The sequence below is a fragment of the Canis aureus genome, chromosome 17 (assembly GCF_053574225.1).
Source record: "Canis aureus isolate CA01 chromosome 17, VMU_Caureus_v.1.0, whole genome shotgun sequence".
Classification (NCBI taxonomy): Eukaryota; Metazoa; Chordata; class Mammalia; order Carnivora; family Canidae; genus Canis; species Canis aureus.
Genome location: NC_135627.1, coordinates 19,571,406 through 19,597,925, shown reverse-complemented (window position 1 = coordinate 19,597,925; position 26,520 = coordinate 19,571,406). Strand labels below are relative to the sequence as shown.

The 26,520-nt window shown below is 36.8% G+C and overlaps 1 protein-coding gene and 1 pseudogene across 4 annotated transcripts in view; one reads left to right on the top strand and one right to left on the bottom strand.

The window, feature by feature from the left end:
- LOC144287461 (uncharacterized) overlaps positions 1 to 26,520 on the top strand; it is a 53,982-nt gene that overhangs the window by 15,707 nt on the left and 11,755 nt on the right. For all 4 annotated transcript variants that reach the window (XR_013355253.1, XR_013355254.1, XM_077854794.1 and 1 more), the window contains one exon: positions 2,621 to 2,750. Coding sequence is in view for 2 of the 4 variants with exons in the window: in XM_077854794.1 (XP_077710920.1) it covers positions 2,621 to 2,750 (130 nt within the window). In the remaining 2 variants the exon portion in view is untranslated. The remainder of the gene's footprint in view (positions 1 to 2,620; positions 2,751 to 26,520) is intronic.
- On the bottom strand, positions 14,308 to 15,575 carry LOC144287460 (heterogeneous nuclear ribonucleoprotein A1 pseudogene; annotated as a pseudogene).

The following is a 26,520-nucleotide window of genomic DNA, read 5'->3' as shown; positions in this document are numbered from 1 at the left end:
GGTAGTACCAGGACTCAAACCCACGTGGAATTGCCACTATATGCTGTGAAGTTCTAGGCTGATGCTTGTCCTTCTAGTTTATTTATTTATTTATTTATTTATTTATTTATTTATTTATTTATTTATTTTGCCACTGGGCTTAGAATTTTGAGTTCTGAATCAACTTTGAGATCTAGAACTCTTTTAAGGATTTCCTGTTAAAATAAATGACTACATAGTAAGTTGCATAATAGCAAATGTAGCTAATTTACCCATACCTAGGTTTTTTCCCAAGTGTTTAGCACCATGCAGCAAATATACTGAATACTATTGAGTGGAAACTTATATATAAGTAAGATTTGCTAAAATAACATACCTACCAGAATTGCTTCTATTGCTCCTGTCACCACCACTATCCACTGCTACCACCTACATCTATACATCTAGTCAGAAAAAAGACTGGATGGGGCTCTTGGATAGCCAGTCAGTCAAGCATCTGCCTTCAGCTCAGGTCATGATCCTGGGGTCCTAGGACTGAGTACTCCATCGGGCTCCCTGCTCAGTGGGGAGTCTCCTTCTCCTTCTACCCCTCCCTCCTGCTTGTGATCTCGTGCTCTCATGTTCTGTTTCTCAAACACGTAAAATCCTCATTTAAAAGAAACTAGAAAAAAAAGAAAACTAGATAAAATATCCCCAAATATAGTATCATCATGATTATTTTTCTTTAGTGTCCTACATTATATAGCTCTTATTTCATAGAGTGGGTTTGGATTTTGTGCACATATGAAAAAGTCTTTCTGAATTCTCTTAAAGCTTTCTATATTGACTGTATAAACACAGGTGATATTCTCATACACATGGTACATGTGTATGAGCTGGTTTAGCCTTGGCAAAAATACTTCATATATTTAGGAAGGATGGTGATATGTGGTTATCAACATTCACAAGTAGGATATGTAACCTGTTAGCTTGGCTTTATCCCTATTGTCAGTCTATAATATCTGTTTAATCAGTAACAAGATACTGAGCCAGCTGATTAAAATCAAAGAATAAATCTGGATTGAAAAGTTGTCCAAAATAATGAAATTCAGCCCTCTCCAACTGGGCCTTAATTTATTGTTGGTATGGGAACTAAGTCTAAGTAGATGAAACTGGGTTCTTCCTATCTTCTGGGTAGCTTTTTAGTGATCTGTCCATATCTCAGCTTTCATGGGGAAATATTTTTATACTGAGAAAACCTATTCTTACTGCCATTTTTTTTTTTTTTTTGGCCATATAAAAGTTAACTGTTATTTTAGTTACCTCATCTCTTTGCATTAAAAGGCAGAACTCCTCCACTTGATAAGCCGTAACTAACCTACTAAGGTGGTTAGAGATCGGCTCTAATGAGGCCAGGGTCAAGGAGTAAAGTCGCATACATGCCAATTAACTTCATGCGTAGAAATATATTATCGTATGACTACCTACTGGGTTGCTATAAGGCCAGAACTTATAAGATGGAGTTAATTAGGATACAATGAGTCAGCAGAAACCTCCCACCATTAGCTGAAGCAGGGAGGAAGGAGATATTTCAAGTTCATGTCATCTTGTATATTAGCCAATTTTCTTAAGTAAAAGAAACCTTTGAAGAGGACAGGTGGTTTGCTTTTGTACCGGCTAGGTGTAAATTGGAAAATGAAGAGCTAAAATGCTTTGGAAAAAATACAGTGCAATTATTTTTCTCCCAATCCTAGAATCTCAGCACCACTTCAATAAATGTGTTTATGTAATATGTTTATGGTGCAAATCTCAAGTTTCCAAAGCGTATATGTGAAAATTATTTCCCTCTTTCTCATTGCCCACACGGTTCCCTTGATGTGTAGTTTAACAGCTGGATCGGGTTCTTGATCATTCTTCTAGAGAAATTTTCAGCATATAAAAGGTGGTTTTTTCCATAGCAAATTACTTTATTCTTTGAAATAGTTATATGATGGTGTTGGGAAACTACCTTCCCCAAATCCTTATCAAATAATCTTTGTAAAGCTTATCACATGTAATAAAGTGCTGAATCAAAGTCTGTGTTACTGAGGAATCCTTCACTAATTCTTCAATCCTCAAGTACTAATTTAACATCTACATCAAGTCCTGGGAGTACTGAACATATATTTGCTTTGCATTTCCCAGTAATCTGTGTGCTGTATTGATTAGTTTAAGGACTTTGCCTAATGATCAAACCTTATGTCAAAGTCCTATATTACATAGCCACTTGAGTATTTTATAAAATCTAACACTTTCAATGACTTCAATTATTGATATATTTGAACACCTTTTCCATTGATCTACTTTCAGTATGTCAGGAAAACTTGACACTTGAAAATATGAACAGTATTATTCCAAATACTTGGTTAGTGGAAAATGAAGCTAGTTTATCATCTCCCTTGTACCTAGATGCTTTTGCTATAGTTATCTTGTTCTCTTGTTATCCTCATGAAAATACATTAATTCCTCAAAGTCTTGATGCATAGTATTAATCTAAGGGGACATGCTAGGCCATTGAATACAGTTGTAGAGGTTGTACATTAAACAAAAATGTCCAGCCAAGCATATTTAGAACTCAAGCTTATCTCTCCTCTACTTTTCATTCTTGTACCTTGCTATACAGCTGGATACATTTGGAGGAAGAAGCATCTTTTCCTGAAATGAACAATAGTCCCCTATGCTGTGTCACCCGAGAGGAGCGTGGTTGTAAACCTAAAAGTGGGGCAACGTACTTTGGCAGTTTCCTTCAAAAGGTGAAGTCTGTTTCTCTAACCTTGAATCTTAACTGTCCTTGTGTGTTGCTCTGACCAATTTAGAATGTGGCAGAAGGGACATTTTGTGAATTATAAACTCAGGCTTTAAGAAGCTTTGCAGCTTTTCACCTTGGCCTTTTGAATCACTACCTTAAAATCACCATGTAAAGAAATCAGTCTGGGCTCTGGGAGAATGAGAGACTTACATGAATATATGAAGCAACATGCCCTAAGTAACATCCAACACTTATTAGTAGACGGATGTGCATGACCAGCTGATCTGCCAGTTAGGTGTAGTCTCAAAGGAAGGATAGGTAAACTAGATAAGGGATTCCCTCATCAACCCACAGAATTTGGGAGGGGGTGGATTGGTGATTGCTTTAAGCCATAAGCTTTTGCGTAGCTCAACAGCAATAAGTAATAGAGACAAGTGTCTTAATTCTTTCATCAGGTCCAATATCTAAAGACAGAGACCCAAGGCTTTTTCTCATTCTCAGAAAGGCACCATATGTGCTGGCACTGATATTATAATTCAAAACCATATCCAAGGTGTTAAAAACTATTCAGATATGAAGTCCAGCTAAAAGCATCAGAGGGAATAGTTCATGAGTGGCTGATTACTGCAGATATCTTAGAGGGATAGTGGTCTTAACTCTGATTCAGTTGACCTAAATTTATCTGCTTGTCGAATAAAATAAGTTGTAAAATTAGTCATGAGGAATAGTTTCGGGGAATATACATCAATGGCAATAACAGAAATGCTGCTAAAACTTATATCCAACATCTACTCTCAGACCCAGACTTTGGTCTTAGTTTGGCTTCTGCCCAAATTTGTCTTGATTTGGGAAATGGAGTATTCTATTCTGCTTATTTCTATAAAGCAATGCTCCTACAATGAAAATCAGCTCTCTGAATGACCAAGAAAATGCTACAATACTTTGGAATGTAAGTAGAATGAATTGTTCAAAGAGAAATTCACATAAACTTAATATGGTAATTAGAGCAATAACTTTACTATTAAATTTATGCAGGTGTGTGAAAAGTAGATCACTTTCCTATTTCTTTGGTATAAAACATCTATTTTACCTATTATCTGCCTATAAAACAAATGCAGAATTAAAACAGATTATTATATATTGTGCTTATGATAGTTGTGTAAATTGGTGTTTTGATATTTGTATATACAGGTCTATAACTGTAAGCAGTATGGCTTTTAAACATATTTTAAATACTTGTAATATTTCCACTGAAGTTAAACCACAATATGAATTTCAAGAATGTGATTTAATAGGTCTATACATTACTCAATACCCACATGGTAAGAGTAGTCACCAGGGCCAGTCACAATACAATGTTAAAATATTGACCGTATTTCCTGTGCTGTACTCTTCTTGTTTGTGACTCATAACTGAAAGTTTGGACTTCTTAATCTCCTTCACTGATTTTTGCCCATCTCTTCATCCCCCTCTCTGGCAACCACCAGTTTGTTTTCTTTAGTTTTGTTTTAGATCTCTCATATAAGTGAAATCCTATGGTATTTATCTTTGACATTTTTCACTTAGCATAATAACCTCTAGTTCCATCCATGTTGTCACAAATGGCAAGATCTTTGACTAATATACCATTGTATATATTTCACATCTTTATTCTTTTTTTTTTTTTTTTTTAAGATTTTATTTATTCATGAGAGAGAGAGAGAGGCAGAGACATGGGTAGAGGGAGAAGCAGGCTCCATGCAGGGAGCCTGATGTGGGACTTGATCCCAGGACTCCAGGATCAGACCTTGGGCTGAAGGCAGGTGCTAAACTGCTGAGCCACACAGGGATCCCCACATCTTTATTCTTTAATGACCGGACACTTGGGGTGCTTCCATATAACTTTTCAAATTAGTGTTTTTGTTTTCTTTGAGTAAAGACACAGTAGTGGAATTACTGGGTTATATGGTATTTCCATTAACTTTTCTGAAAAAACTCCCTATTTTCTAGTGGTTATATCAATTTATATTCCTACCAGCAGTGCAGGAGAGTTCCTCTTTTTCTCTACATCCTCAACAACACTGTTCTTGTCTTTTTGATACTTTGTACTTTTTAATGCCATTCTGACCAAGGGGGTAATACCTCCTTGTGGTTTTGATTTGCAACTGTGAAGCATTAGTGATGGGGAGCATCTTTTCATGTGCTTATTGATTGGGCATCTGTATGTCTTTAGAAAATTGTCTATTTTTGTACCCATTTTTTAATCAGACTTTTTTTGACATTGAATTTTATAGATTCTCTCTCTATATTAGATATTCACCCCTTATTCAGTAGATTATGTACAAATACCTTCTCTTTCAGAAAGTTGCCTTTTTGTTTTATTTCCTTTGCTGTGCCAAAGCTTTTTAGTTTGGTGTAGTCACAATTTATTTTTGCTCATGTTCCCTTTGTCTGAGAGACTTATATAGAAAAATGTTGGTAAGGCCTAGGTCGGAAAGTTTACTGCCTCTGTTTTTCCATTTTTTAAGGTGTATCGTTTCAGGTCTCACATTTAGATGGCTAATACATTTTAAGTTTTTTGTGTGTGGTGTAAGGAAGTGGTCATCTCATTCTTTTGCAGGTAGCTGTCTAGTGTTCCAAAGACCATTTGAGAGATTATTTTCCTTATTGTATATTCTTGCCTCCTTTGTTGTAGATTAATTGAACATTTGTGTGTGGGGTTACTTTAGTAAGGATACTACAGAAAGGGAGTATTGATAAAACTGCAAATGAATGAATAGATACTGAAATGGAGAAATAATTTTATATAATCATTCTGTATACTTGAATAACGAACTAAGAAAAATTCAATTTTGTTAAAATTATGTCTTGCAGAATCTTTAAAATTTTCACAGCAAAACTAATGGGGATTGCTGAACTACTTATTTTGGTTAGCAGCACATAAATGTGAAATGAAAGACTCTGAATGCATTTAGTTTCCGTTCTCAAAATAAAAAAGCTTATCACATAAGATTAAAGACCTGTAACAAAGCTTCCTGGAAACCCAACATAATGACAGTATTCTCCACGTAGAAATATCTAGTTGGAATTTTAGGGAAAAGATATGACTATTATAATACTGAATTGCAAAAATTAAGTCCTTTCCTAGCTTGTACATCAGCATATATGTGTGTGTGTGTGTGTGTGTGTGTGTGTGTGTATGAACTGACTTAAAATCATGCTCAGAATTGCAAATTAAAAAAAAAATTAAAGCCACGTGTGTGTGTGTGTGTGTGTGTGTGTGTATGAACTGACTTAAAATCATGCTCAGAATTGCAAATTAAAAAAAAAATTAAAGCCACCTCAACATTAAGTACATAACTGCTTCATGCTCTTGATAAGAGTTTCTGTGCTAGGTTCAAAATTGTATACTTCTTTGTATACTCAAGGAGTATAGGACAAAATATAACCATTAAAATATAGACTCAACTTGCCCCCTCCTCCTTTTAAGACCCACTTATTTGGTGTCATCATCAGACTATCATATCGAGCAATCAATAGTATGGATGCAAAAAAAAAATCTACATTAAAACCCTTTATTTGGAATGCTTCATACTTTCCACAGTACAGAAACTAAAATGACATTTTATACAATTTTCACAAATGGAGTCCTGTTTTTTGCCCAAGCACAAGTATTATCTAAAGTGTGATATCTTTGTAGCCCCCGGGCCCTGCCACCACTGTGCTTGGCTGAGTACACAAATCTATTGTAACCTTCCCTGTCACTCCTCTGGCTCTTCTCTTCTCTCCCACTGAGCTTTGTTTCCAGGCAGCAATGGAAACATACTGCCACTGCTGCTGAAACCACCATGGCCACCTTGGTTTTGTGGGTTGGCAGAGTGTTGGCCTTCACCATCATAGGGGCCTAAGCTGCTGCATCCAGAATTTCCTCCTTTCATGGCTCCAAAATTTGAAGATTGGCTGATGTAATTGCCAAAATCATCATAGCTTCCGCCACCTCAAATTGCTTCTGTCATTACCAAATCTGTTAAAGCCATCCCTGCTGCCACTATAGCTACTGCCACCTTGATGGCCACCATAGCCACCTCAGCCACTGAAGTTTCCTCCAGGACCAAAGTTGTCATTCCCACCAAAACTGTCTCCATGACCAGCATTTAAAGTTTCCAGAACCACTTTGTTGACCTGTTTGGCTGGATGAGGCACTACCCATCTCTTACTTAGATAGGGCTTACCTCCCTTCATAGCTTCACAGTGGTGGCCATTCACAGTGTGGTATTTTGAAGGTATTTTGTCTCTGGAGGCATGGTCATCAAATACTACAGAACATTCGTACTTGCCACCACCCTCATCAGTCATGGTTTTAATCGCTTCAGTTTTCCCGTAGTGTTCAAAATAATCTCCTAGATGATCTTCAGTGGTCTTTAATGCCACTGACACAAATCTTTTTCACAATGAAGTGGGCACCAGGTCTTTGAGAATCTTCTTTTGAGAGCTCCCTCTTTGGTGCCACAACTCTTCCATCCACTCTGTGTGGCCTTGCATTCATGGCTGTATCCACCTCCTCCACCGTGGCATATGTGACAAATCCAAAGCCTCTGGAGCTCTTGGTATTTGGATCTCTCATTACCACACAGTCTGTGAAGGTTCCTCATTGCTCAAACTGGCTCCTCAGACTCTCATCAGTTGTTTCAAAGCTCAAACCTTTCACAGCTGCTCAGGTTTTCTGGGAGACTTAGATAGGACTGCGGTGGGAGGGGAGACTTTAATGGCACTTACTCAGCCACATTCATGGGCAGAAAAGCTACGTGGTCTTTTTGATACAATCAACAGGGCACTATGTAAACATAGCTGTGAGGTTTTCGTTTTCTTTGTTGTGGCATGTTTAAGCACACAGGAAGGTATTGTGGTTTAAAAAAAAATTGAGCTACAATTGAGAGATAACATTATATTAGTTTCAGATATATAACATGATTTGTACATATTGCTAAATGGTCATCATAATTCTAGTTAACATCCTTCATTACTCGCTTATTTTCTTGTGATGATTTTCAGATCTAAGTAACTTTTTAGTATATGGTGCTGCTGAAGCAAGCATGTAAGTATTTTTTTGTTATACAAATGATATTAACTATATAGTCACCATGCTCTACATTACATCCCTAGGACTAGTTTTTTTTAATTTTTATTTTTTTTAAAGATTTATTTATTTATTCAGTCAGAGAGAGTGAGAGAGAGGCAGAGACACAGGCAGAGGTAGAAGCAGGCTCCATGCAAGGACTCAATCCTGGGACTCCAGGATCACACCCTCTGCCAAAGGCAGGTGCTAAATCGCTGAGCTACCCAGGGATCCCCCAACGTTTGTTTTCTGATAATAGCCATGCTAACAGTGATTTCACTGCAGTTATGATTGCATTTCCCTGTTTAGTGATGTTGAGCATCATCTCACACACCGGTTTGCCATCTCTATATTGTCTTGGGAAAAATGTCTATTCAGATCTTCTCATTTTTTAATTGTATTCTTTAGTTGTAGGAGTTCTTTATATATTTTGGGTATTAGATACAAGATTTGCAGGTATTTGCTCCCATTTTGGCAGTTGCCTTTCAAATTTCTTGACTTCCTTTGCTTTGAAACTTTTTGATTTGATGTAATCCTACCTTTTTCCCCCTTTACTTCGTTGCATTTTCTGGTAGTATCAAACCCAAAAATGTACAGGTAATGTTTAGTTTCATACCATTATGATTAGAAAAGATGCCTGATATATTTATGTCTTAAATTTATTGACTTGTTTTGTGGACTAACATTTCTGTCCTGGAGAATGGCCAATGTGCACTTAAGAAGAATGTATTTTTGGCTGGAATGTTCTGTGCCTGTCTGTTAAGGTCCTCTAATTTCACATGCCATTTAAGGCCAATATTTCCTTATTCCTTTTGTCTGGATGATCTATCCACTGATTTGAGTTATATAAGTCCCCTACTCTTGTCTATTTCTCCTGTTAGATGTATTAATATTTGCTTTATAAATCTAGGTGCTTCTTTTGAGTGTATAAATACCTAGAAATGTCATCATGCAGATTGATTCCATTATCAGGATAATGACTTTTTCTCTGATTATAGTCTTTGTTTTAAAGGCTTTTTTTTTTTTTTTCTGATATAAGTATAGCTACCCCAATGTTCTTTTTCCCTTTGCATGGTTATCTTTTTCCATAAATTAACTTTTCATTCTCTGTACTTCCCACCTGAAGGGAGTCTCCTAGACAGCATATAGATAAATCTTATTTTTTTTTAATACATTCAGCCATTGTCTTTTGATTGAAGAACTTAATCCACTTACATTTAAAGCAGTAAGTACTGAATTATTGCTATTATACTCTGGCTGTTTTATAATTCCTTTGTTCCTTTCTGGTTCTTACTCTGCCTTTGTGATTTGCTAATTTTCTGTAGTGGTATACTTGAATTCCTTTACCACTCACCTATCCACTATGGGTTTTGATGTGTGGTTACCATGAGGCTTATGTGAAACAACTTGTATATAACTATATTTAAGTTTAAATGCATTATAAACATCTATATTTTTATGGACGTCTCCCATATTTGATATTTTTGATGTCACAATTTACAGATTTTTATCTTGTGTATCCATTAACCAACTATTACAGCTGTAGTTATTTTTGCTATTGTCATCTTTCATGGTAGCTTTGTAAGTGATTAACCCAACTGCACTTACAACATTATTCTAAATCTAAGGATTATAATTTTTGTTTCAATTATGCTCTTTTCAGCTCAACAAAGTCCTTCTAACATTTCTTAAAAGGTCGGTCTAATGGTAAACTCTAACTTATCCTTGTCTGGAAAACAGTCTTAACTCTGAAGGACAAGTTTGCTGGGAATTCATGGCTGGCAATTTCTTTCAGCATTTGAATACACTGTGTCACTCTTCTGGGACTGCAGTTTCCCTGAAAAATCCAATAGACTTATGGGGGTTCTTTTGTATGTATCAAGTTTTTCTCTTGATGCTTTTAAGATTCCTTGTCTTTACCTTTTGAGACTTTCAATGATGATGTGTCTTTGTGTGGATATTTTTGGGTTCATCTTGTTGGGAACTTTCTGGCCTTCCAGTATCTGGATGTCTGTTTCTTCAGATTAAATAATTTCCAAAATCTCCCTTCATTTTTTGCCCCTTTGTCTTCTCCCTCAGGGAACTCTATAATACAAATGTTCTGCTTGATGTTGTCACATAAATCCCTTAAGCCAACTTCAAGAGAAAAGTATAGATACTCTGGATGGAGTATCACTGCCCTGTGTTTGAGTTCATGGATCCTTTTTTTCCCTGCTGCATTTAGTTTAATTTCTCAAAAGTATTTATTCAGTCTGGGATTTCTATTTGATACTTACCTCTTCTTGTTAATTCTTTTCTACCTGAGCATGATGAGCATCAATTCTATTAGGTAAGTCACTTCTCTACATTTCATTAAGGTCTTTTTCTTAGATTTCAATCTTGTTCTCTTTATTTGGAACATATTCCTCTTCATTTTGCTGGACTGTGTTGGTTTCTATATATCAGATAAAATAGTCCTGTCTCCCAGTCTTGAAGGAGAGGCCATATGAAGGATGGACCTTATTGGTCAATTCTGTCCTAGCTCTCAGTTGGCTCTCAAACCTTTATTGTCTAATAAGTCCACTTTATTCTTAGTGTCTCCCAGTAGTTGAGTGTGTGCCAGTACCAGTCAATGTCCCAAAGGGGAGGACCTCCATCTGAACTCTACACATTCAGGCAGTAGCTCTTAAAGTATGCAAATATACCTCTTTCAGAGGAAGACTGGTTGATAGGGTATGTTTGCTGCCTATGCTTGAAATCCTGGTGTGATAGCCCTAACTGTTTCTCTCCATCCCATTGAACCTGTGAACATAAACCTGGCTTATGGATAGACACCAGAGCCAGATTATTAGAGGTTGTGTCCTTTGGGCAGCAGCCACAAAAGCTAGAATGCCTGATGTGTATGCATGTGACTTTCTCAAACACTAACCTGTGGCAGGGCAGAGACTTCGAAGGTGATACTTTTGGTGTCTCTAATCTCTGGAGAGTTTAGTCTCTTTTGAGATGTATTTATTTATTTTTTTAAGATTTTATTTATTCATGAAAGACACAGAGAGAGAGGTAGAGACAGGCAGAGGGAGAAGCAAGCTCCACACAAAGAACCCGATGTGGGACTCAATCCCAGGACTCCGGGATCACGCCCTGAGCTGAAGGCAGATGCTCAACTGCTCAGCCACCCAGGTGTCCCTTGAGGTGTATTTATAAGTCTGACCATCAGACCACAGCTCTGAAAGTAAGCTAATAAGCCTTTTTGATAGAATTAGGGCATATTTCAATCTGCTGTGTCTGTGCTGTGCCCTGGGGGTGGGTGACCAGTTGAGAACTGTTACTCCATTTTGATGCAGTCCTGGGGGGCCCACAGATGTAAGCCCCACTTGGCTAACAGAGCTGGGTGATCAAATTGTGTCCAGTTTTTGTCCAGCTGCAAAAACTGGAATATCTATTTTTCAGAAGATACTGGTGACCTAGAGCAAGGCAGAGGAAGGCAGATCCTCTGTTTCTTAAATTCCACAAATGAGTGAAATCATATGGTTGTCTGTCTCTGATTGACTTATTTAGCTTAGCATAATACCCTCTAATTCCATCCACATCACGGCAAATAGCAATATTTCATTTTTGATGGCTGAGTAATATTCTATTACAGGTATAAGTCTTAAATGTTGTGGTGCCAGATGTGTGGTTCAAATTTTCTCTCCTAAGGAGAAGTCTGGAGTTGAGTTCCCTCCCAATTATGGCCTGGCATGCCAGGGATATGGTTTACTGTGAGATTTTGCCTTAGCCTCTCCTACTTTTCCCCACTTCATTTGCCTAGTAGCTCAGTTTATTAATGAATTTCTTTCAGAAGAAATTGATTTCCTCTCTAGCTGTAGATTTGGTGTGCCCATGGGAGGAGAAAATTTCAGGATTCTCCTATGTCACCATCTTGAACCAGAACTAGCACTAGTAAGTCTTAGCAATTACAATGGCAGTACAGTTATCTCTGCCCATGTAATACCAACAAGGACATCCCTTATTCCCATTAAATAAGCCACCTAGTGACATTACCCTGTGCTAGGGTTACATAGGGGGAAAATACCATGCCTAGATTGCCAAGGAACCAAAGTCCAAGGAAAAGTTTTATGTTCTTATGTGAATTGCAGAAAGCAAGCACATAAAATGGTGAGGTAGACAAGGAAGGGAAACAAATCTAATAGGTTGTTACTTACCTGGTCACTGTTTGGTATCTAAGACTGTATGATATTGCCAGACTGTCTTTTGAGAAGACAGCTTCTTTCCAAGATAGGTTATCTGGAGAAGAAGACAACTAATTTTCAGAATAGGTAGAAGGAAAAATAAAATTCCCTTCCATCTTTTAGTTGTGTATGTAAGCGGGTCTTGCTATATCAAACCTCAATAAGCCTGCCTTCCTGGGGCAGGAAACAAGGCCACATGGTTGATACATGAGGCAAAGCATTGTTAAGCTCTGCTTGCAGGTGACTGGCTAGCATTCATGCAGTGTTCAATGATTGCAGAAGCCTTTGGGCCAAGGACAAATAGGCAAAATCCCTGGAAGCTCATTATCTCGGACTAGTTGGTGCATATAGTTTCATATAATGTGAAGGTATCCTAATCAGTTCTTGAAAATAAGAGCACTGGGCCTCAAAATTTTTCCCAAGACAACTAAGAAGTTAACAGAGTTGGGGTTTGTATCCAGGTGTGATCTAATGTGTATGCTTAACCCCTCATCCTTCATATAAAAATGTGTGCTGATAAATGCCTACTATGTGTTGCTGATTTCTACTCTGCATCATAAATTCCTGTGTCCTACATATTGTTTGACATTCCACTGGAGATCTGATGTATCAAAGTTCACCATCATTGAATTTCATTGACCTTCCCTGCAAAAGATCACTTCTCTAATGCTTCCCATTCCAGTATAATAAAATATTCCATACACTGCCTATCCAGTAAACCTGGAAGGCTCTTGCTTTCCTTTCCAAAATCTAATCAATGACATGTAGAAAATCCTAATATTTTAAAGCACTTACCACATTGTTTGGGACTACCCTAAATTCCTTATAGTGATCACCTTCAAGACTGATAGCAAATTAATAAGGCAGTATGTTTATCTTCATTATTCAGATAAAGAAGGCCATCTGCCTATTCTTCATAGGTAGAAAATGATAAAGCTCAGGTAGAAACACTGGCACCAAGATTCTTTTATAGAGGCTAATTAAAGTTACTCGAAATCCTTTGATTCTCCTAAAAGGCTCTTGAATCCAACTACTTTAATCAATGCCCATGATCAATGACCCAGTCTAAGTCATCATCTTCCTAAACTTCTACAGCAGCTCTTAGCTAATGCCTCATTTATCCAATCTCCTTTCCAGTCTACTCTCTACATCACAATCAACAGTTTTTAAAATATAGATATGAGTGTCTCTTTCTACATATAATCAAAGGCTTTTCAGTGCCCTTAAAACAAGACCAAACTCCATTAACATTGCTCACAGTGGACTTAGCATTCCAGATGTGGCTTATCTCTACTTCTCATTCTCCAGAATTCTCTTCAATCTAAAGATGATAACCAGGCTCAAATTGTTTGTTCCTCAAAGATACTACATGGATGACAATACTATGTGCTCTACATGCAGCATCCTATCCTATTTCCACCACTCCCATACACCTATTTTTTCTGGTTTGTTCCAGTAATCCTTAAACTTTATCAGTAAAGACTTATCTCAGAAAAAGTATCCTCCTAAAACTCTTAGCTCCATATATCTCTATCATATTTGTAACCCTAACTTTGTTTAGTATCCATATTCTCTGCTGGCCTCTACCCTAAGAGTTTAGAGCCTATGTCTACCTTATTCTTTATGCTTCATTGCTACCACAGTACTGGGTATAGAAAAGTCTGACACATGTGCAAATATACAAATGTGTACATGCAACCGCATGCATGCACAAATGCACAGGACTGCTTATACAATCCAATAAAGTTACATGGTCTGATATATATACTCAACTGGGAGACAAATGGGGATAAATCTTGATTGGATATCTGTTAACAAGACATTTTATTAAACTGACATTAGAAAATCAGCTTAATACAAGATGCTCTTAACTTGTCATTCTTAAATATTTTGTTGCCTGATGGTGGTTTCTCTATATTCAGGATCCTTCTGATTGCAAGTATACCACTGAGTTCTGTCCACCTCCTGTAAATTCCCCTATGTTGATAGGTATTAAAGTAAATATGTTCTTTCTTTCTTTTTTTTTTTTTTTAAAGACACATTTATTCAGCGTCATGATCAGGCTATTACATTTAGCAATCAACAGCATGGGTGCAAAAAAAAAAAAAATCTACATTAAAACCCTTTGTTGGAATGCTTTATACTTTCCACAGAACAGAAACTAAAATAACCTGTTATACAATTAGTCACAAATACAGTCCTGGAGTTTTTTGCCCATACACATGAGTATTGTCTAAAACATGTAGCAATTTGTAGCAGCTAGGCCCTGCCATCACTGTGCTTGGCTGAGTTCACAAATCTGTTGTAACCTGTAGCTTCCCTGTCACTTCTCTGGCTCTCCTCTCCTGCTAAGCTTTGTTTCCTGGCAGTAATTAAAACCTTCTGCCACTGCCAAGGTTGCTGCTGCTGCTGGAACCGCCATAGCTACCTTGGTTTCGTGGTTTGGCAAAGTATTGGCCTCCACCACCATAGGGGCCAGAGTTTCTGCCTCCAAAATTTCCTCCTTTCATGGGTCCAAAATTTGAGGATTGATTGTTGTAATTGCCAAAATCGTTATAGCTTCCGCCACCTCCAAAGTTGCTTCCACTACCACCGCCATAGCCGCCTCCGCCTCCTCCGTTGTTATAGATGTCATAGCTGCCACTCCCGCCATAGCCACTGCCCTGGTTTCCATAACCCTGTCCACCACTTCCATAGCCTCTGCTTCCTCCAGAGTAACCAGGGCTGCCTCCTCCATAACCACCGTCATTACCAAATCCATTATAGCCATCCCCACTGCCACCATATCCACCACCACCTAGACTGCCACCGAAGCCATCTCAACCACTGAAGTTCCCTCCATGACCAAAGTTGTCATTCCCACCAAAACCACCTCCACGACCACCACCAAAGTTTCCAGAACCACTTTAGCTTCTCTGGCTGGATGAAGCACTAGCCATCTCTTGCTTTGATAGGGCTTTCCTCACTTCACAGTTGTGGCCATTCACAGTATGGTATTTTTTTTTTTTTTTTTTAGTATGGTATTTTTAAATGATAATCTTGTCTACAGAGTCGTGGTCGTCAAAGGTCACAAAAGAAAAACCTCTCTTTTTGCCACTGCCTCCGTCAGTCATGATCTCAATCACTTCAATTTTCCTATACTGTTCAAAATAATCTCTTAGATGATGTTCTTCAGTGTCTTCTTTAATGCCACCAACAAAAATCTTTTTCACAGTTAAGTGGACACTGGGTCTTTGAGAATCTTCTCGGGAGACAACCCTCTTTGGTTCCACGACTCTTCCATCCACCTTGTGCAGCCGAGCGTTCCTGGCCGCGTCCACCTCCTCCATGGTGGCCTACGTGACAAACCCAAAGCCTCTGGAGCGCTTGGTGTTGGGGTCTCTCATTACCACATGGTCCGAAAATGTCCCCCCCATTGCTCAAAATAGCTCCTTGGACTCTCATCGGTTGTTTCGAAGCTCAAACCTCCAATGAAGAGCTTCTGCAGCTGCTCGGGCTCTTTGGGAGACTCTGACTTAGACATAACGGCGGTGGGAGGGGAGACTTTAAGGATGCTTACTCGGTGGCATCCAGGGACAGAAAAAAGGCTAAAGTAAATATGTTCTAATAAGCTTCTGATGCTGTATTTTAAATCTAAAACATCTTAAATGAGGCACACTTAATTTTAAACAGTAACTAAAACCTCCACTGATTTAGGCATCCAAGATCCAACTTTTTTATTTAGCACCAAAAAGTATGACTTTTTTAGCATATAAATGGAACTCTTTATTGCACGTTAAAGAAAGTATAAAAAATGTATGAAAGCGTAATTTTCACATATTAAAATGAGAACACTTTGAAGTAAACACAATTATCTCAGTATTGTTGCTAAATATTTTAATGGTATTTCATTGGTATGAATTCTAAATATTGTTATCAGAGCATAAATCCAGATGCATTATCTAATTAAAAGTCAATACTTTAAAAATCCTGTTCCAGTGCAGGTAATTCTAAGAAAAAAACTTTCCCTTCAGTCTACATATAATGACAAAGTAACCAATCCATTCTACAAAATTTTAATTTGGTCTGTGTCTCTGCATTCAGTACAGCATGCTGTGCTTTATTGGTAAAAATACATCTTAAAACAGTGACTTCTAAATTTCGATTGCAATAATTTGTTTATCTTAGATAAAAATAAAGGAAGTTGTATTTTTTGTAGGGTTTTTAAGGAATGCTAATTTTAAGCACTTCCAGAAAATCAAAATATTTAAATATGAAGTATAATTTTTAACTCCATCTTTATTTGTAATAACACAAATTGCTTCTGAATGCTACTATTAAAACTTTCTATGAAATTCCCTCTCCCACCCCATCCTGATTTGACTACAATAACTATTTGCTGGTTTTTCTTTTTAAATTCCAGTTAACTTATATTAATTTTAGGTGTATAATAGTGCTTCAACATTTCCATGCATCACCACAAGTGCCCTTGTAAATCCCTATCACCTATATGACCCATCTTCTTACCTACTACCCCTCTGGTTGCCATTGGTGTGTTCTCTATAATTGAGTCTGTTTCTTGGTTTGTCTCCTCCTCCCAACTTGCTCACTTGTTTCTTAAATTCCATATAAGTGAAATCCTATGGTATTTCTCTGACTTATTTCACTTAGCATATATTATACTCTCTAGCTCCATCCATGTTGCAAATAGCAAGATCCCATTCTTTTTCATCGCTGAATATTGAGTGTATCACATCTTCTTTATCCATTATTCAATCAATGAAGACTTAGATTGCTTCCATATCTTGACTATTGAAAATACAGCTGTAAACATAGAAGTGCATATATCTCTTTGAGTTGTTTTTGTATTCCTTGGGTAAATATCCAGTAGTGCACTTGCTGGATTGTAGAGTAGCTCTATTTTTAACTTTGTGAGGAACCTCTGTACCATTTTTCACAGAAGCTGCAGTTTGCATTCCCACCATCAGTGCACAAGTGTTCTTTTTTTCCACATCCTCACTAACACCTTTTTCTTGTGGTGTTAATTTTAGCCATTCTGCCAAGTGTGAAGTGATAGTGTAGTTTAGATTTGCATTTCTCTGATAAGTGATGATCGTCTTTTTTACGTGTCTGTTGACCATCTCTATGTCATCTTTGAGGAAATGTCTGTTAATGCCTTTGCCCATTTTTTAATTTGAGTATTTTTGGGGGATGTTTTATAAGTCTGTCTTTTCTGTTTTTCTTGATACGAGTCTTGTCCCTTTCTAATCCTTTCTAGTCCCCATTTGCCCTGTCCTACAGTGCAACCTTGACCATATCACTTGATGCATTTAAACTAATTGATGATTCCTGTATGGATATAACAATTTAAACTTCTTAATATGGCTTGAGAGGTCTTTATAAACTTTTCACTCCTTCTGAGTATAGCTTACCAGGAACTTAATACAACCTTGGTAAAGGTGGGATAATCCAGCAATGGTGAATCTTGGGCGGGGGGGGGGGGGGTCCATTTTACCCAGGCTCATGGCCAAATCTTTTTTCTAAGCTCTTGGTCACATGAGGACTATAGCATCTCTAGTTATCTTGTCCTTTTATGACCCCATCTGAAGGAATAAGATGCAGTTTCTTTTCATGTCTCCCTTACTAGGGGGAAACTTTTTTTATGGAAGCCATATACCCCATTCTCCCAGCAGAATTGCCCTTAAGTTTCATTTATCAGGACAGGGTAATATACCCACTCCTAAAACAGTTACTGGAAGTAATTAGTTTAAACATGAATACTTGGATCAGTTTTGACTGACTGATTGATTCTCTGGAGTGTTAGAGAAACCTACCTCTCCTGAATATATTATTACCTGAACAAAATTGGGGTTAAATCTATTTTACAGTAATGAGGAATGGATGTTTGTATGCAAATAATGGTGTTTCCTAAATCCTCTTACTTTCTGAAAGTTTGGCAACTGGCTCATTTGTCCTCACAGTCCCTTCCTTTGCTTTGTTCATTTCCCATTCCTTCAAATCTACAATGTCCAGTGTTCTTATTTTATGTATTTTAATAAGTAAAGAGAATAAGTCTTCAATTACACATCACTGTTCCATTTTGAATAAGCACATCTTAGGTACGAACTCTAGTGAGGAAGAGCTCATTATAAATATTTTATTCCAGTCACATTAAAACCCTAAAAGTATAGATTACTGTTAATAGAATGCTTTTTTTTTTTTTTAAGGCTTTGACTCATGATCTTGCTGTATCGATATATACGTATTCTACATCTCGTTTTTACTGCTACATTGGAAGCTGCCAGATTGTCTCTAAGGAGTCTTCCCTGACTTACATTTGGGTCTCCCTACTTCATGCTTCCAAAACACACTAGACATATTTTTGTTGCCATTGTCAAGATGATCTTTATAAAATCAGAAATGACATGTACTGTTTTAGGGTATATTTCTGTTAATTTTTAAAATGTAATATACAAATTTTGAGATTTGTAGAAGATGCACATCAGTTCCAGTTCTCTTGATTGCACAACTTAACCAAAAACATCTGTTACTTTTTGTTAACATTTTGTTGATCCATACTACCTGAACACAAACCGTATGATACCAGTACTTGCCAACGCTAAAAATAGGGATTTGAAGAGGACTGTTGAATAATTCATGTGTCTCCCATTAAAAACCTTAAACTCATTATTTTTATAGTAGCTGTCCTAGGTTATGGCAATCCAAACAGTAGAGGTACGATGTTGTTAGCATTTGTTAATGGCTATTACTGGAATTCCTTACCCTATATGCCAGAATTCTTCTTTCACTATTACACTTCTTTTAGGTGTTTGATATCCTTTTTTGAACTGTAACAAGATAACTGTACTGAGTGTTATAACATTGACAAAAATAGCAAAACCTGCACCATATAGTACAAAAAACATGTGAATATGTCAAGTGCTCTACACATACTAGCTTATCTCATCTCTGCACAACATTCTTAAAATAAGTATTTATTCACATTTTAAAGCACACTGGGGCAATTTACCCGAAGTCATACAAGTTAGTAGTTTAATCAGGATTCAAAACAGAGGATAATAAATGCCTCAGGAACTAAGTTATATATTTAGTTCCAGAAAGACCATGAAAAAGTCTTTATGTCACCTAACTAAAGAAAAGGAAGCTTGGAAAAGAACACACTTTTCTTTTGACCTTTGGTACTTAATAAAGGCAATTTATTTGATACTTCCAAATTTGTATACCTTCAGTGACTCCACATTACTTTGAGGTTAAAATGCAAATTCTTACAGGGCATTCAAGATGACCCATAATATGACCTCATCCACCTTTCTCAGGATTATCTCTAGTTGTCTTTGTGAGGGTAATGTGAGGTAATATGAAACCTAGACTTTAGTTTTTGATCGGAGGTAAATCACTGCTAGACTATACTCTAGTTCTGTCTAGTTCTAGTTCTATCCCACTGATAACTTAAGTTTTGTCTCCCCTATATTCTCATCTGTGAAAGGAAATGATCCCATCTTAGGTAACTGGGAGATCATATATAAGAACTTCATCTTTTTCTGACCCCTTCCAAGCAATCGATGCCCAGCCATGCTCCTGAGGGCAAGTGCACTCGCATGGTTTAGGCTCCATTTCTAAGATAGCAATCTATCCTCAGCAGTGTCCCCTGAAGCACTTTGACAACCTCTTTATCCCATATTAGGTCTCTTATGAAATACTAGTGTTTCCTACCTAAACCACTTACATGACCATTCTGTAATTGCTTGTCCTATTTCCCTGTAAGTTAATTTCCCTCTTTAACTTCTCACTTTTTTATTCATGATTTAATAACTATTGTAATCCTTGTGGTCTGGATATAGAGTGATTGTGAAATCTTAAGCATGCTAACAAAATGATATATTGACAGCATTTTCCTTGTACATATTTTGCTATGCTGTAATCTTGCCTTTAAAATCCATCGAATTTACAGTTGTCTCTGAAGGAAGAAATTGCAAGGCACTCACCTTTAGCTTGAGACCATGTGAATCACCTTTTTAAAAACATACAGGGGATCCCTGGGTGGCTCAGTGATTTAGCACCTGCCTTCGACTCCAGAACGTGATCCTGGAGTCCTGAGATTGAGTCACACATCAGGCTCCCTGCATGGAGCCTGCTTCTCCCTCTGCCTGTGTCTCTGCCTCTCTCTCTCTCTCTCTCTCCCTGTCTCTCTCATGAATGAATGAATGAATGAATGAATAAAAGCTTAAAAAAAAATTCAATCCCCCCACCTTCCTTGAGTTTGCAGCTAGAAACTGGCACCCTGAAAAGAGGGAGTGTGTAAATTTGAAATTGTACATGTATGAATGATAAATGATATTACTTTACATACACTTTATTCATTAGAAGGAGTTCATATCTAAAGTAGGATCATTTTGTCGAACTAAAAGTACAAATCAATGTATGATATAATGGTGAAAACAATATAGGCCAATGGAAGACTGATTATGTATTACAATGACTATAGTCAATACATATCTAGTATCACAATATTTGACACTGTAAGAACTAAACACGTAATAACCTCATTCAGTATTATCAAAGCTAAGAAAATACTATTTCCCTGATTTTTTTTTTAATGCACAAGAAAACTAAGGCATAAATATCAACCAAATTACTCAAGGCTAAAATGATACAAAGTGATGGAGAGAAGAATTACAGCATTAAGGACACCTGGGGGGCTCAGTGGTTGAGCGTTTGCCTTTGGCTCTGGTCATAATCCCGGGGTCCTGGGATCGAGTTCAGCATCAGGCTCCACACAGGGAACCTGCTTCTCCCTCTGCCAATGTCTCTGCCTTTTTCTCTGTGTCTCTGAGTAAATAAAATCTTTTAAAAATTACAATATTAAATGTGGGTTTGATTTTTACACATACCCAGAAATACAAAATGTCATCCTATATATATACTACTTAGATTGTTATGGTCCATAAAGGAAAGCATAATTCAAGAAAAATGACAAAAAATACTATATAACTTATAGGGTATATTTTATATTATCTGCTTAGCCAGGAAGCACAGTCCACTTTCAATTTTACCACACAAAATTATTTTAGATTTTACAATCTCAAATCTGAGGAAGGTGTAGGCCTATTGTGTTAGGTACTTATGCAAGAATATATGTGTGATTATAAGTGGCTGTATGATCCAGGATATCAGCATATCAATCCACCCACTAGAATGTAGCCACTATGTGGGCAGGTAACTTCAGTTCTTCAATATTGTAGCTACATTGCTTAGACAAGTGCTCAAAACATAATAAACATTCAAAAAGTGTGTGAATGAATTTTTTTAGATTTTATTTATTTATGAGAAACACACAGAGGCAGAGGTATAGGTAGAGGAAGAAGCAGGCTCCCTGTAGGCAGCCTGATATCGGACTCCATCCCAGGACTCCATGATCATGCCCTAACCTGAAGGTGGATGCTCAACCACTGAGTCACCCAGGTGCCCCATGAATGTCTGAATTTATGCATCCCCCCCCCACTGTTTCCTCTAAAGTCCCATAGAACCTTAATAATGCAAGGTACTATACTATACTGGTTAAAAGTACGCATTTCATAGTACTACACTAATTTACTAAAACCATAGAAAATACAACAGACCAGGTTTAGAAGTATTAGGTTATTAAAGGGAGCAGAGGCTGAGAGTATATTATACAAAGGTCTAAGTGTCTGAAGGCCACATTTGGAGAGGAGTATATTCAAATATTTGTTGAGAAGTAGAGAAAATAGAAGGCTTATTTTGACTGTGACTGGTCATTGCTCAAATAATGGTTAGAACATGTATGTTATCTACTGAGATGTATTTTTAAGTACTTATGGACTCAACAAATTAAAGCCTGACTTACAAGCCTAGGATCCTATCATGCTACATGGCCTACCAATAACCACTAATACTTATTAAATGTTCTCTTTAATCATCATGCTAACTAGTTTGTATGCATCTTATTTAATCTCCAAAACAGAGCAGAAAAAGTGGTACAAAGTATTGTGGGACCCAGGAAATCTAACAAAAATCCCCTACCCCTGGACAAGCAGAGCAGGACTAACTCCATTTTGTGCTACACCCACCATCTCATGTAAACCACCCCCCACATGACCTGCCTATTGTTTAAGGCACTCCCTCACCCTAGTTTAACTATTAAGCACACCCTTATCAGAAACTAGCACACATAGGAATGCAGGACCTCTGACCTTTAACCGCCAAGGAATGAAAACCCCTCTTTTGCCTGCCAAACCTGCACGCCAATTCTAACCAGAATAATAGGCTAGTTCAAATGGTCACTATAAGGTGAATCGTAATTCAATTGGCCACCTGCGTGTGGACCAACATTCTGCGTATGTTACAATCTCGTTGGCCACTGGCCCCTATAACACTGCTGTGCTTCTTAGTCTCGGGGTCCAAGTCCCTGCTCTGCTGTATAGAGTATACTTGGACCCAAGCTCAAGCTTGTAAATAAACCCTCATGTACTTGCATCAGCGTCGGCTCCTTGGTGGTTTCTTGGATTTGCAATCTTGGCACAACAGTATCATTTATCTTTTAGAAGAGAAGAAACCAGGATTTAGAAATTTGGGATGGACTTGAGAGTCTAGGATCTAAGCTAGTGCTTCTCAAGATTTTTTTTTCTCTAGTTTTCCTGATGTAACTTACAAATAGCACTATATAAGTTGAAGGTATACACCATAATGATAGGACTGCCTTCGATTATGAAATGATCGCCATTATCTATTTAACATTCATCTCAAAGATAAGATTTTTTTCCTTGTGCTAACAACTCTTGAAATCTACTCAACTCCCAAATATGCACACATCGGTGTGATAGAACTCATGTTTGTACATCTCTGATACTTAAAACTGGAAGTCTGTACATTTTGACCATCTTTATCCACTTACCTGCTACCTAACTCTGATAACAGATCTGATGTTTTTCTAAGTTTGCTGCTTACAAAATTCCACATATAAGTGAGATGATTTAGTATTTCTCTGACTTCACTTGGCATAATTCCCTTAGGTCTATTCATGTTGTTGGAAATAGCAGGATTTCTTTTTTTATGTCTGAATTACTCATTTTGTATCCCATCTTTATTCATCCATTGATGGGGCAGCTTGTTTCCTAGGTCTTGGCTTTTGTACACGATGCTATGATAATGGGCTGCAGATATCTTTGAAATAGGTCTCATTTTTTGGGGTATATTCCCAGAAGTAGAATTACTGGCTCATATGGCAGCTCGATTTTTGAGTAACCTCCATACAGTTTTCCATAGAGGCTATACCAAATTAATCTCACCAACAGTGGGATTCTCTACATCTTGGCAGCACGTCATGCCTTTTAAAATGCTTCGATTGGGATTTGCCTTTCTCGTGACTAGTGATGGTGAATACCTTTTCATGCACCTGTTGGCCATTGGCCATTTGTATATCTTATTTGGAAAAATATTCAGATCCTCTACTCACTTCTAATTGGATTATTTGGGGTTATTTTTGCTATTGTATGAGTTCTTTACATACTTTGGATATTAACCACTTATCAGATACATGGTTTACAAATGTTTTTCCATTCCATAGGTTGTCTTTTCACTTTGTTGATCATTTCCTTTGCTGTGCAGAAGCTTTTTAGTTTAATGTTTGTCCTGCTTATTTTTGTGTTCCTTATGCCTTAGATGTCCTATGCAAAAACTCATTGCCAAGACCCATATCAAGAAGCTTTCTTCCTGTATATTCATCTAGGAGTTTTGGTCTTAAATTAACTCAAAATGGATTAAACAAATGTTTGTGAGTGGTGTAAGATAGGAGTCAAGTCTCAATCTTTATATGAGTACCAGTTTTACTGGAACCATTTATTGAAGAGAATTTTTTCTCCACTAAGTATTGACTCCCAAATAGTGAGTCTACATGTGTAGCTTTATTTTTGGGCTTTCTGTTATTTTGCATTGGTCTATGTATCTGTTTATATACCAGTCTATACTGTCTTATACCACTGTCATATTATGTATCTGTTTTAATATCAGCACTATACTGGATGTATGTATGTGTATGTATGTAGTGTGTGTATATATGCATGTATATATACCTACCTTGAAATTAGGAATTATGCTACCTCCAAGTTCTTCTTTCTAGGGATTAATTCATTTGGTATCTTCTTTGTTTCCATGTGAACTTGAAAATTTTTCTTTTTTCTTGTTTTTAAGGCCATCAGAATCTTAAAGATTGCATTGACTCTATAGATGGTTTTGGGTAGTATGGATATTTTAATATTTTAACAATATTCTTCCAATTCATAAATGTGGGATAGTTTTGCATTTATGTGTATTTGACTTTTTTATCAGTGTCTTACAATTATCAGTATAGGGATATTTCATGTTCTTGGTTAGCTTTATTCCTAAGTACACTATTTCTGATACTGTTATAAATGGGATCCTTTCTTTTTCAGATATTTACTATTTAAAAATGCTACTGATTTTTCTATGTCCATTTTTGTATCTTGCATCTATACTGAATTCATTGATTGCATCTAACTTTTTTTGATGGAATATTTAGAATTTTCTCCATAAAATGTCCCATAAAAAAAACAAATTTCTCTTTCCAATTTTGTTGCCTTTTCTTGTCTGATTGCCCTGGCTTAGAATTCCAGTACTATGTTGATTAGGAAGGCTGAGAGTGGATAATCTTGTCTTGTTTCTGATCTTAAAAGAGAGGCTTTCAAGTTTTCACTTGAGTTATGATGTCAGTGCTTCTCAAGCTTTAATGTATGTACAAGTCATCTAAAAGTTTTGGAAGATACAGGCCTTGGGTGGTAACTCAGATTCTATATTTTACTAATGTTTCAGCTGTTGCTAGTCCTTCTAGTAGGAAGGCTCTACATTACCATAATCTATCCATGGGTTTAATGACAGATGGGTATGTATTCCAGAAATTTATTTGCAATAAAGGCAATTGAAAATATAGATACTTTAAGAGTCTTAGTCAAATTCAGATAGAGTCATCCAAGGTTCCTCAACAACCAGGCTATTCAATGATATGGGATAGAGATATTGCCCAAACTTCAATGTCACTTACATTTATGTCCTGAATTATATACTAGTCTTAATGTCAGGAACAGACTATTAACACTGTGGTCTTTGCACAGGAATTGTAATATTGAAGTATTTTCAAACCTGAGATGCTAATTTGGTATCAAAATTAAATGGAAATTTAAAATCAGAGCAGTATCTACTTTTCTTCCCCCAACATGTATTTTTTCTCCTGGTCAGTTTATATTTTCATTTGTGTAGATGATGAATAATTTTTAAATGTTTGGATTATGAATTTATTTGGTCCTATCCAGTGGTTTCTTATTGTATATATAGGTGTATACCTTTCATAACCATTATAGAATTTATCAGTTTGTGACAGAATGGTTTCTGAACTAAAACACAGATCTGCCAACAACTTATATAATTGACAGAGCATTGTCTTAAAATTAACAGTTCAAGTTAGCTAGATCAAATTTTGATTCTCATTGCCTTCTAAGACTGAAAATGGACTAAAAATAAAATTCCCAATCACTTATTTTTATAAACTCAAACAATTAGAAAAGATAGCATCATAACAATGAATAATAAAACACACTTTCTACAATTGAAATAAGGCATGACATTTTTTTAATGCATTATTTGACAGAGAATGAGAGTGTGAGAGCATGACAGGAGAGGATCAGAGGGAGAGGCAGACTCCCTGCTGAACGTGGAGCCCAATGTGGTACCTGATGCTGGGACCCTGGGATCATGACCTGAGCCAAGGATAGATGCTTAACCTACTGAGAAACCCAGGCATGTCATTTTTTATTTTGTAAGTGACATTTTGCTTTACTTCCTCAAAATACTTTATTTTTCTATTGAAATATCAACTATAAAATTTTAACCATATTTTCTTCAAAGAGATCTACATATATTCACTACTACTGTAACTCCTAATACTGCTGATCATTAGGATAGAATTCTTTTTTTTTTTTTTTTTTCTGGAGTACATAATAGGTCTATGTCCTCAGGTTAAGATTTTTGTTAAATGTTAGAATAGCAAATTCACATCGTTAAAGAATGGGTTTGTATTTTCTCTGGGACATCATAAACTGCCTTAACTATTAAAATTCTTTATTTTTTTAAAGATTTTATTTATTTATTCATAAGAGACACAGAGAGAGAGGGGGGCAGAGACACAGGCAGAGGGAGAAGCAGGCTCCATGCAGAGAGCCTGATGTGGGACTCGATCCTGGGTATCCAGGATCACACCCTGGGCTGAAGTTGGCGCTAAACCACTGAGCCACCTGGGCTGCCCCTATTAAAATTCTTTAAAAGGTCACTTTTTTTCAACTAGTTTCTATTTGCTAGCTGTTGAAATAAGCTAAAGAATTCTGGAATTAAAATGTTTAAAGTCCAAAACAAAATCCAAAGTCCTTCTTTATGAAGAGTAT